The 13,255-nt window shown below is 37.5% G+C and overlaps 1 protein-coding gene across 5 annotated transcripts in view; it reads right to left on the reverse strand.

Annotated features, from left to right (window-relative positions):
• RGS7 (regulator of G protein signaling 7) overlaps nt 1–13,255 on the reverse strand; it is a 699,575-nt gene that overhangs the window by 365,107 nt on the left and 321,213 nt on the right. For all 5 annotated transcript variants that reach the window (XM_072647574.1, XM_072647571.1, XM_072647570.1 and 2 more), the window contains one exon: nt 2,114–2,210. In XM_072647574.1, coding sequence (XP_072503675.1) covers nt 2,114–2,210 — 97 coding nt within the window. The remainder of the gene's footprint in view (nt 1–2,113; nt 2,211–13,255) is intronic.

The raw sequence follows: 13,255 nt of genomic DNA on the forward strand, positions 1-13,255 counted from the left end.
GTTAGATTTAAAAGAAACTACATAAATAGATGTTTTCCCAGATACAGTGAATATACTCCATCCCTAGCCAGGAATCCACCTTTATAATATTTTTAACCATGGTCCAGAATTCTAAATCCCATCTCAGACTGCAGAATAAAATGTTATTCACTTCCTAAATCTACCACTTCCTTGGGATTTACTTGCTTCCTTGAATAGCAGAGATGAGAACACACTTCTGCCCCAAAAGTCTTTATTTTCTTATTCAAGATTTCATGTTCTTTAACAGTGTTTTCTGGCAATATCACTTATTCTCATGTGAAACCCAGAAATGCATGGCAGTCACTCAGTTTGACAAGTCTTGGGAACTTTTCAATCATCTCCTGGGTACATGCCCTCAAAGATAGCAGCTCTCACTACTATTGATGTCAAATTAACAAATAAATGCTTCAGTCACCCCACTAACCATGGCATTTACCTCTTCTCCTTCCTTCATCGTTACTGGACGATCTGTCTTCTGAGAACAGTATCATGAATGTGACCCATAATTCCCTGGGGCTCAGGCAGTTGTACCCTCCTTACTTAGCTCTCTCCTCCACAAGAACAACACAGGCATTTACAGATCATGGATCAGGCATGTTGTCACACCTCTTCCTCCTGGATGTGATGGCTCACCACGGCCAGGTTCTGTGCATACTTATGTGGAAGAACTTCCTAGCCTATGAATTCCATGTGTTCAATAGTCATTGCCTTCTTCCTCTACGTCACATTCTTCTCCTACATTCCTAGATATGACATCTACTGGCACAGATCAGAATTTCCTATTGCTTATTTAGAACTGTTTTATTCCTTAAAAAAAACCTTAAATCCCTTCCAAGAGACGTTTCAAACTTTCAGATAAAATGGAAGGTAGAGAGTTACTCCTCATGCCTATGTACCTTCAATAGATAACAGTCATTTGACCAACACATGCTTTTTTTTTTTTGCTACTGTAATCAATAAACAAAAATTTATTAAGCATTTACCATGTGCCAGACCAAAAATAAAAATGGCTCCTGCCCTCAGGGAACTTACATTTTTGTCATGTCCAGCCTATCTTCACATATGGTCCACATCCATACTGGCTTCCAGGACCCCTGGGGCATGACTACCCTGAGATCAATTCAGTGACTACCGTCTTCATACCACGAAGTCAAGCCACTGCTATCACTTTCCACTTTTGTCTTGCCCCGCAATCTGCTTCACTTTCTCACAGGCTACCTCCCACACACCCTCACTTTCTGGCTGCAGTTATGATTTGGTTTCCTCTATTAGAACAATGCAATTTCCTCAAGAGCAGGAACTGTCTTGTTTTCTTGTTTTTCTATCCACAGGGCTTATCACAGTACCTGGTACATAGTAAAAATTTAATAAATGAGTGCTCTTTTGATGATCAATCACCCAAGTGGGGAAAGTGAAAATAAAGAATACAGGAGGCCACTGAGCTTTTGAAACTGAATAATTGAAAGGATGATAATACCTTCAACAATAATAGAACTATTCAGCCCAGGATCACTATGACTTCATGTTTTCCCATTTAAACTGGGGGCCCAGAGTCTTTTGATTTATCTTTTAATTCTTTAGCAAATTCCACATAAGGGCTGTTCCAGACCTTCTTTCTCCTTTATCTTCCAGTACCATCCATCTTGGCCATAGCCTCAACAGATGATCTTGTTTCCTATTTGTCAGAAAGATTTAGGGAACCTGATGAAAGATCTTATGTACATACTTATTGCTACCTTGTGTTTGTCCTTTGTTGCCATAGAAGAACATGCCATCAGAGAAATGATGACATGACTTGCACTTGACTTTGTTTTGAGTGAGGGAGGGCTGTGCAGGTCACCAGCCTCACTTCTCCTCTGGAGTCATCAGAATCCATGTGTTTTTCTCCCAGTTTATGATCTTAGGATATCAATTAACCCTTTACCTTCTACATTCTCACAGAATCAAAAAAAGTTTCTTAGACTCTGGCATCCCATAAAATTAGACTGAATGACAGGTTAAGCAAGAAAAAGCTGGAACAGAAGCTGAGAAGTATCAGGAGTAATTCTCAAGACATGCATAGATGAATAGACCAACAGATATAAAGTCTTACCAGAGAAGACACTGGGTATCTTGGAAAGAAAACTTTTGACAGTTCTAATAGGAATTCCATTTTTTTCATCTTGCATGCGTGCTATGACATCTTCCATCTAGAAACACACAGAAGAAGAATTTGGTCACCTTTAAGCAGAAGACCATTTCTTGGACAGAAAAATAGCTCATATTTACATAATACTTTCAGATTCACACATCACTTTGCATATATTGTTATATTTGACTCACAGCAACTCTGTGAAGTAAGTATCACAAGCACAAGCATCGTTGTTTAATAGTTGAGGAAAATAAGTAAAAAAAAAATTAAATGTCCTTCACAAGATTACATAAAGTCATCTGGACAATATGGGATTTGAACTCAAGCCTTATGCATTCCAAATCTAGTTTATTAATCACTAGCCCTTCAACCTCCCTCTCTCTCACAAAACAAAAAGCCCAATCAAATAAAAAACCAATGGCAGCCACAGTATTTCCAAACTAGTAACTATTTCATGTCATGATTTTTCTTGAATTTTGCATGTTAATATTTTCAACTTGATTAAGAAAAGATGGAGAAAGAAATTGGATAAAAGCTCACTTCATGGCCCACTGTACTACTAATAAGAGCTTTGGATCTCACCTCCTTCTCTTGCTCTTTCTGGAGTTACAACTGCTGAGATAAGACAGCGTTTATTTTTGAAGTTGTCATACACCATTGTTGAAGTGAAATTCACACTCCATTAATGTTACCACCACTGAGGCCAAAGCAAAAGAAAACAGAAGTTTAAAAGGCATCTGCTTGGATTTCCTCTGCCTACAGAGGGATTCCAAGAGAATATCTGGAATGAAGTGTGATATCTAAGTTGTGAAAGCTTCCTAGGAGTCCAGAACTGGACACCAATAACATTTGTTTCCCTTGTCCAGCTTCATGATCAATTTACTGTACATACATAGATTATAAAACATTGTCACTTGTGAAGATGGACAAATTAAGACCATATAATTTTTATGAACCCATGACAAGGCAAGTGTGATTAAGATGAAGATGATACAATTGGACTACTTGAAGCAATTCTCAGCCAAGCAGATAGTTGTGTTTCTATCAAATCTGTAAGTCATCATGAATGTATCATCTCAAACTTCAGGGCCAATGGTACCATTATCATTCCTGCAGCTCTGACAAACTATCTTACATATAGGGTCTATTAAGCACCAGTTGGGAGTAGGTGGATGGCTCCGTGCAAATTCATACCACTATTATTGTACATAATAAATTTGCAGTTTTATGTGCAATCATCTTTTTAGTTATACTATTTTATGGAAGTGTTTATTTTATTTCATATTAAAAATAAATAAATGTGAAAAAATAAGTCAAAGGCCTTTCTCTAATAAGAACTCAATGTCACCCTCATTTCTATAACAGAAAACATTTTCATTTCAGGAATATCGCAAATTGATAGAGTATTTGCTAACTCTGGCACATTTTCCTCTCACTGATATATGGTAATAATACCTCTTCAAGGATGGGAATTACAATTTTTCTGCTTTACAGGATATTCAGAGGATGCAATAATATGTTTCTTAGCCACAGTAATTCCTGATGACCTTCTCTAGTCAGCCTTCGAAGAAAAGTGATTTGTACCAGTAGAAGTACTGGTACTGCTGAAATCACAGATAATTAAAGTATCCAGGGTATCCCTGTCTTAATGTCTTAAAATGCTTTGAATATAGGAGTTATGTATTATTGTTGTTTCCAGCATCCCTCAATGCATAATATAGTACCTTATGTATATAAGCACTCAACAAGTATTTGTTAAATTGAGTTGCCAAGGGCTGAAGCAAAATAAATTGGCTTGGCTTAAAGGATATTTCACTTGGGTTATGGCCAAGCAAGAGAAAATCTTCCAGCTTCATCATACCTTTGTGGACAAATGAATTAGTATTATTTCATGCTCTCTTACCCCCTCACTCCCATTGCCAGATACAGTCTGTCTCCTCATTCATCTATCAGTAGGCAAACATTGAGAAATGCATCCTGCTAATCAAACAATAAATCAAGAATTTATTAAACAATTCCTATGTGCCAAGAATTATGCTAGGCATCGGGGATTCAGTGACAAAAGGGAAACAGTCCTTGCCCTCAAAGCACTTACATTCGTACATGGGAGACAATGGGCATATTTATAGGCATTAACAAAACATATAAAGAAGGCAAAAGGCAACTTTGAGGGGAAGACACTAACTAGCACTTGAAAAGCCCAGGAAAAGCTTTGTGTAGAAGATGGCACTTGAGCTGAATCCTGAAGGAAAACAGAGATTCAAAGATGTAGAGGTGATGAAAAATGCTTAACAGGTACCGGGAGCGGACAGTATAAAGGTATGGAACGTGATGTGCAAAGAAGGTAGGTGTCTGGAATGCAGAGTGTGTGCGAGTGATGTATAGCAACAAAACTCCGAATGTCTCATGGGGCCAGCTTGTGAAGAGTTCTAAATGTCACACAAGTTTCTATTTGATCCTAGAGTTAATGGGAGTCACCGAAGGGCAGCTAAATGGGGCAGTGGCTAGAGTGAGGGCCTAGACTCAAGAAGGCTCATTTACATGAGTTTGAATCTGGCCTCATACATTTACTAGCTGTGCAACCCTGGGCAAATCACTTAGCCCTTTTTTGTCTCAGTTTTCTCATCTGGAAAATGGGGTGGAAAAGGAAACAACCAACCACTCCAGTGTCTTTATCAAGAAAACCCCAAATGGGGACACAAAGAATCAGATATGACTGAAGCAATTGAACCACAAACGCTGAGGTTTACTAACTAAAGGAGTGACATAGTCTTATCTATACTTTAGGAGAAGCACTTTGGCAGCTGTGTGGCAGAACAACTGGAATGAAGAGACATCAATTAGAGGTCTGCTTCAAGAGAACAGGTAAGAGACAATGAGGGCAGGAGGATGGTAGCAGTGTAGATAGAGAGAAAATGGTGGATGCCAAAGATGTTGTAGACAGATGAGCAATAAGTTTTGTTAGGTAATTAGATATGAGGCAGCTAGATAGCACAGTGGATGGAGTGCTAGGCCTGGAGTCAGGAGGACTTGAGTTCAAATCCTGCTTCGTAAATCTACTATATATGTGACCCTCAACCTGTGTATATATCAGTTTCCGAATCTGTAAATTGAGGATGACTCCCAGGGTTATTGTAAGGATCAAATGAGATGATATTTGTGAAGTGTTCAGCAAAGTGCCTGGCACACAGTAGGTACTTTGCTTTTACTTTATGGGGTGAATTACAGTGATGAGTCAAGGATGACAGTGAAGTGAGAAAATGAGGAATTAGAGGAAGGCAGTACCTTCTATAAATAGTGAGGGTCAGAGGAGGAGTGACAAATTTTGTTTCAGACACGTGGAGTTCAGGATATCTCTCAACCTCAGAATGTCTCATTGGCAAATGTTGATGCCAGGGCTGAAGCACAGGAGAGAGACTGGGGGGGGGGGGGGGTAGGAAGTTTAGTATTACTCCTATTTCTCAGGTGTTTTTCAGTTATGTTTGTTACCCCATTTGGGGTTTTTTTGGCAAAGATACTGGGTGGTTTGCCATTTCCTTCTTCAGCTCGTTTTACAGATGAGGAAACTGAGGCAAACAGGGTTAAGTCACTTGCCCAGGGACACATAGCTAATGAAATCACCAATACAGCATGAAAAAAAGAGAAAACTCAGGATAAAATTTTAGGGTACACCCACAGTTAGTGAGAATTATCCAGCAAAAGAAAATAAGTGAACAGTCGGGGAGGTAAGAGGAAACACTGGAAAAAGCAATTGCCTGAAAACCTAGAGAGAGATGAACATCCAGGAGGAAAGGTGATCAGTGTTAGATATCTCAGAGAAGTCCAGAAGGATACAGAGAGAGAAAAGGCCATTAGCTTTGGCAATTAAGAGATCACTGGTAATTTTGAAGAGTTGAAATTGACTGATGAGGTAGAAAGTCAAATTGCAGAGTTTAGAAGAGAGTTGGAGAAGAGGCAGTGGAGTCAACAAGAAAAGGCAAGTCTTATTATTTTTTTTAAAAAAGACCTTGCCTAAGAAAAAGAAAAGAGGTATGTGATCTTCTTAGATTCCCTTGTTTCCTTCAAGATTTAATCTGTGGAGAGAGACAGATAGAGACAGAAAGAGACAGAGACAGACAGAGAAACATAGAGACAGAGAAAGAGAGAGAGAGAGCAAGAGTGAGAGCAAGAGCAAGAGAGAGAGAGAGAGAGAGAGAGAGAGAGAGAGAGAGAGAGAGAGAGAGAGAGAGAGAGAGAGAGAGAAACTTTCATTTTAGCTTTTATCTCTAGTTCATAGGACAGCACTTTGCACATCATTGACATTTAGTAAAGGAGTAAAGGTCTATTGATTAGTGATCTTGACTTTGGAGAATGGTAGGATCTAGTGAGGATTTTTTGGTTTAGTTCGATTGTTTTCAAGGATAAGAGACATATAAGAGAGTTTGTAGGCAGCAAGGAAGGAATCAGGAGAAGAGAGAGTTTGAAAATTAGAGACAAGGTAGAAATGACAGTGCGGGGAATCTGGTAGAAAAGATGGTGGGGCATGCACTCAAAGGCACATATAGAGGAGCAGGCCTTAGTGAAGACAAGGCCTACCTTTTCATAAGAGAATGGAGTAAAGGTCTACCCAGTTTTATTTTTTCTTAACATGCGAACCAAGAAGCCTTTTTGTTTACCTTTGACAGTGTCCCTTTCACTTTTAAGGACCTTTTAATTGTTATCATAGCAAGTAGGACAAGTTATTAAAATTAACATTGGAGTATGGGGAGAACATTGCTTTGGAAATGACTGCATAGACATTTCCATAGACATATGGAGGTGGCATTCAGCTAAAAGTCTTAAAGGAAGGAGAGGATAATTATTTTTGCATGTGGGTGTGGGGGGGGTATATGTGTGTGAGTGCGTGCGTGTGTGTGTGTGTGTGTGTGTGTGTGTGTGTGTGTGTGTGTGTATAAAAGCCTTGCTATTAAATCCTGTCATTTGGGAACACTTCAAACCATGAGTAGCATTTGAAATAAAAGGGATGGACACAAGTATGACTCTAGAAATGAAAGTGGTTATCATCTGAGAAAATGAAAGGTTTTTTTTTTCCTTTATGCAAATGTATGTTTTGCTAATGTATTGATTTGCTGGAACAGTAGCCAGGGGAGCAGTTATGGTCTCTGCAGTTTCTCCTCCCCCTGGGCATCTTATGTATAGTTTCATGCCCATACTGGAGTAAGGATTAAATATACCTTAGGGTGACTCTCATGATCAAACTGCAATACAAATTCATCAGCAGGCTGTACAGCTGAGTAAAATCTCTGGGACTCTTCACCAGGCACTGGGGATTTGCCAAAGGGAATCTCAAAATGAACACATAATTGATATGATCCATAACAGATCTCAATTCTCAGATTTATAGATTATTTTTGCCTAATACTTTGTTTATTTTTTTTTTCTAATAAAATTAGAAGATATCCACCATACACAGACAGTCCCTGTACTCCACTGTCACTTATCTTTAGGACACGGGCATTTCGAGTGGGTTTTTCCTCTGAATTGTTCCTCTGAATTATTCCTATCATAACTTTTTCAGTCTGTCTTTTTGGTCTCTGAAAGAATAACATCCTTTCTTGTCTTCTTTCTTTCTTTCTGGTTGCTGACACTCCCTCTCGATCATGATGTGCCTCTGATTTTTGTACCTCATATCTGTCTCTTAGATTCTGTAATCAATTCTCATTCCTCTCTTCTTGACGCCAATTATTATAACCTTTTGTATTATATAGTCATCATGTTCTTATCTCGACATACCTACTGAATGGAAATGGATTTCACGTGAGGAGTTTTCCTCGCTTAGGAGAGCAAAGAATCTGACAGTTTAATTAACAGGAGAAAATACAGTTCTTCATGTTTAATAAAGACATCTCCCTCAATAGCAGAAACCATGATCCTCTGCGTTTGGTTTGGTCAGGTTGCCCTTCATTTTCTAGACTTGATTTTCAGCCTAGAAGGATAAGCTGCTTTGCTTCCGTGTTAGCCTCTTTCTCTTTCATTATCTGCTTATTGACTTAGATCAAACCAGCTTAAACAGCAGCGAAAACCTCTTTCACTGACCCTTGAACCACTTTCTCTCTAGGAACCCACAGAGCAATTTGCCTGCATTCCCCTTAAGCACTTAATATGTATTATTCTGTGCTATTTGTGTATGGAATAAATGGGCAGATGAGTGAGACGTGTAAAAAGCTATGACCTGTTTCCAAAGATAACAAATTCAAGAAGTTTGGTGAGGGATAAAATCTAGGAAATGCCTGAATAGGAAAAGAGGTGAGTTGGTGTGTAGCACAAGCAAAGAATATACTGGAATGGAAAAGCAGCTATTACTCACTTTCTATTTTCAAGCACTATGCTAAGTATTGACAATATAAATAAGCCAGAAGTTCCCTGCTTTCAATAAGTTTCCATTCTAATTGAAGGAAAGAGATGCAGAGTAGTTAGAAGGCCTAATGGTCCTTAGAGTATATCAGCAGAGCAAAGGAAAAAGTCCTAGAGGTCCTTATTTTGCACTTTGGGGCAAAGCGAATCATGACGCTACCTGAGGAGGTGAGGTGAGGGATGGGGTAGTTAGGAGGCATCCTAACGGTGAAGAGACAGACAACATAAATGGCACATTGATGCCCAGGATATATAAAAATGACTTAGAGGAAGGCCTCTGGAATGTTGAGTAGATACTCTTTGTAGGAATTATTGGAGAATACAGACAAAAATCACACAAGACAGGGTGCGTATGGGTTATAACCTGCACCAATGGAGAGAAGAGACATGGGGATGTAATCCTATAATTCACTATCTTGAAATAATGAGCTAACCGCATGTGGCTTATTTGCCTCCTAGACTACGCAGGCAAGGTACAATGCTTTATCTAAACTTTATGTCTCACCCAAAGCCTAGCAAAGTGCTCTTCACACAGTAGACAATTTATATACATTTTTTAAATGATTTGAGCATATGACTTGACCACACAATGTACCAGGAAAGCTACAGTGGCTACAGAATGGACAATACTGTGCTGTTCAGAATAGGAATGCTTATCCCATGTCACTGCATTGTCATATCCCCCAAAGACACGCAAAGTATTTGAACATTAAATAAGAGGACATCAAAGTTCATCTCTATGACTATCTTCTTCTGCAAAATAAAATCAAATTCCCTTAAACTCAGTCTCTACTTTGGAAAAAATTACATAGAATAACCTTAATAAGCTCTGGACTACTATATTTGCAAGTGAGAGAAAACAATAAAATATATCCATCCATAGAAATATAGCACCACATCACTTACTAGACAACTTGGACTATTCAGAAAATAGAGAAGAACCCAAAATCAAGGAGAAAAATCTGTGAAAAATCAATGACCTCACAATGTCCATGTAGTGATGGATTTTATACTGTAATCACTAGAAAATAGCACAGCTCTCCCACTCACCACCCAAGTGACTTTTTGAACTCATTTTTTTTTTGACTTATGCTATTTATTAGCAAAGCGTAATAAAACTGGTCAAAGACCCTTCAGCAGGCACAAAGACCCTGCACACAGTTTTTGCACAGATTTTTATACATGAAAAGAAAAAACAAACGGAATTTGAAACAGAAAAAGATTAAAAATCTGATTTTGTTGAAGGAAAGATTAAGGGCTTTCCAAGTTAGGAGGGGGAGAGCAAATTGCACTCATTTTATATGCGGATCTGACAAAATCGATCATCTGTTTTCCCAGTCAACAACAAAATTATTACTAATTTAGAAGGAGATTGCAAACCATTTCAATATCTTTGCCAAGAAATAGTTCAAATTCAATTCAATACAGTGAACAAATATTTATTAGTCATTATGCTACTTGCTGTAAAAAGAAAGAAAGAAAGAAAGAAAGAAAGAAAGAAAGAAAGAAAGAAAGAAAGAAAGAAAGAAAGAAAGAAAGAAAGAAAGAAAGAAAGAAAGAAAGAAAAAAGAAAGAAGGAAGGAAGGAAGGAAGGAAGGAAGGAAGGAAGGAAGGAAGGAAGGAAGGAAGGAAGGAAGGGAGGGAGGGAGGGAGGAAGGAAGGAAGGAAAGAAAGGAAGGAAGAAGGAAGGAAGAGCAGGGCATAAGAGCAACACAAGACAGTATATATTTAAATAACAAAGTGTATGGCACAGGTAAGTGCATAATAAAAACTATTATTATTATTATTTTTATATAGTTCTTCATGTTTTTCAAAGAACTTTGCAAACATATGCCCAACAATCCTGGGAAACAGGAGGCATTATTGTCCACATTTTGAAGATGAGGAAACTCAGACTGAAACCAAAGTTAAGTGACTTACTCAGGGTCACACATATAGTAAATGTCGGGTTGAATTTGAACTCAGATCCTTCTGACTCCAGATCCATCATCCTATCCACTGTACCACTTAGTTTCCTCCAATTAGCAGGGAGCTGCATGCTGCCCTGCAAGTCTTCATATAAAAAGTAGATTTAAGCTGGGTCTTGAAGTAGAATTTGGAAAGGTAGGAAGACAAGGGAAAGGCATTCCAGTGTAAGACGTGGTTATCGTAGTGAGAAAATAAAATATTATCTGGAAGGGTGGGGCAGCAGTGGATGGAAGGCATATGAGAAAGCATACATCTTCAGCCCTGGAATGAGATGATATGGTTCTGCTTTAATCATATCACTTTATGAATATGCTTTTTAAAGCTGCCCCCACCTAAAGAAAGTCTACATAAATACCCTTAGCAAAAATAATCAGTCACTAAATGTAATAATTTCACCTGGGATGAATGAGACCTTCAATAGTTCTTTGCAACATGGTAGTATGGTCGTCTGTGCCCATTTACTGCAAAGCAAAGGTCTTGTGTTTGTAATTAGGAATTTAAATGGCACATATTCATTTCTTTTCATCAAGATTTCTTTTAGAACAAGGTGCAAGATATAGCTTTATTACCTCGTAATAAATAGAATACAGACAAAATGTTCTCTATTACACCTGAGGATGAACATTTCAAGGTATGCTTTTCTAAAATGGTCATGGATCAGAACCGCGTGGGATCAATAATCAACTGCATTGATTAATAATTGCATCAATAATCCTTAGGGAATGGCAGGAAGTACTCATGGCAAATGAGAACGCAGTTCGGTTGAAGCATATGAGTTTTACTTTCATGTATATTATGAATACAACAGAATATTAGAGTTGAGTCACAGATAAGAAAAAAGGAAACAGAAAAGTTAATCTATTGAGTTGCCTTTTCCACCAAAATTCACTGCCTTTCTTTGTCAATTACAATTTAAACAAAGATGATGTTAAATGGGAAGCCTTAGTAGCTTAAGGACACAAAACTACTGCCAGTAATGAATTGCCTTGGGACCTTGCATTCATGGCTCCTTTTTACTTATGGAATAAAGCACAAATTCCTCAGTCTCACATTTATGCCCCTCCTCAATTTGACCCTAACCAATCCTTCCAGTTGTGATTCCCCCCATTTGAACTATCATTTCTACATCCTCTAATGCTCTCATAGTTTATTTTCTATTATTATAGTTATATGTGTGTAAAAATATGTGTACACCCATCTCATCTCCTCTACTAGATGGTAAGGTCATAAGGGCAAGAATCATCACAACTAACTGCAATCATTTTCATGGTACTTTAAAGTTGGCAAAGAACCTTATACACATTTTTTTTCATTTGATCCTCACAACAGCCTTATTATGAGGGATGTGCTATAGATATTATTATTCCCATTTTATAAGTAGAGAAACTGAGGCTCAGGGAATGTGATTTGCTGAGAACAACACAACTGTGAAATGCATGAAGCAAGATCTCTACTATGCCAATTTATCTCTGCACATGTGTGTGCAGCACACCCATATACACATGCCACAAGTTGAGTTCAATAAATTATTTGCTGAGATGATTGAATTAATGTTGAATTTGTAAACTTGTTTTTTTTTTATCATATTTCTTCTTTAAGATTTGAGATTTGTTGAAAATTTCAGAATCTCTACTTACTTGCTAATAGGGATCCAAAACACATATAAAATCAAATGTAACAATTTTGAGAGCCTTATACATCTGGCAACCTGAAAAGCTACAGTCTTCTTCTTTTTCCTAATAACAATAACTAAAACTTTCTTTGAAATACTTTAGATGTAAATTTCCTGCTTTTTGAGATACTTTTAATATCATTCAGGTTAAGTAGTCCCTTACCTCTACTAGGAAGTACAAAGAAAGAACATATTATTCAGATATACTATTTTAGAAAAGAACTGCAATGTTTTATATCAAACATAGTGTGCCAGACATGACATTCTTACCCAATGAGGAAAACGAAATGACTGATCTTTCTAACTTCTGAATGTTCTGAAGAACTATGAGAGCTCATTGGCATTTGCATCTAGTTTTATGTGCCTGAACAACGTTACTATTATTGGTTTTTCAAACTAGAATATTTTTTGATTACACACCAGTTGCAGGTGAAACCATTTGAAAAAAGAAAGGTTAAAATATTTTGTATTCTGTGGTGATAGAATACTAATGCGTCAATCATGGTTTCAAAGGAAGTTTTCCGATCATTTCTGGTAACATATTATTAATATAACCCCTAGCATTTAGAGGTATAAATGAGTCACTAAGTGGGCATATTAAATTTGTTCTTTCCTCTCTATACACATATTTCCAAATGAGTGTCTGTAGCTTCAATTTAAGTGCCAGATACAAAATGGTAAAAAATGATGACTGGAGTGTTTCTCATATTTCATATGGCTATTGAGTATGAACAGGTATTAGATAATTTAAGCCTGCCCATACTACTTCTCCTTCAGGAGACATTTCTAAAGAAGAAAAAAATTTAAATTTCCAAATTTAGCAGTGAAAGCAGCAGTAGAGAAAGCAAAGATTTCATCCACTAATAAATGTTAAGTAAAAATAATGAGATGAAAATTTGCAAACCAGTGCCATTTTCTGCTATGGGAATTCAATTAAAGTAACTTGAACAGAGGTCACTTTCTACATGTTAATGCTGATGACTGTCAGTAGCTTAGCTGAAAGCCACTATTTTCACTTGGTATTTATTTGTTTTACGTTATTCAAGAGCCCAAGAGGAATTATGGCCCAA

This window comes from Notamacropus eugenii, chromosome 2, assembly GCF_028372415.1.
Source record: "Notamacropus eugenii isolate mMacEug1 chromosome 2, mMacEug1.pri_v2, whole genome shotgun sequence".
Classification (NCBI taxonomy): Eukaryota; Metazoa; Chordata; class Mammalia; order Diprotodontia; family Macropodidae; genus Notamacropus; species Notamacropus eugenii.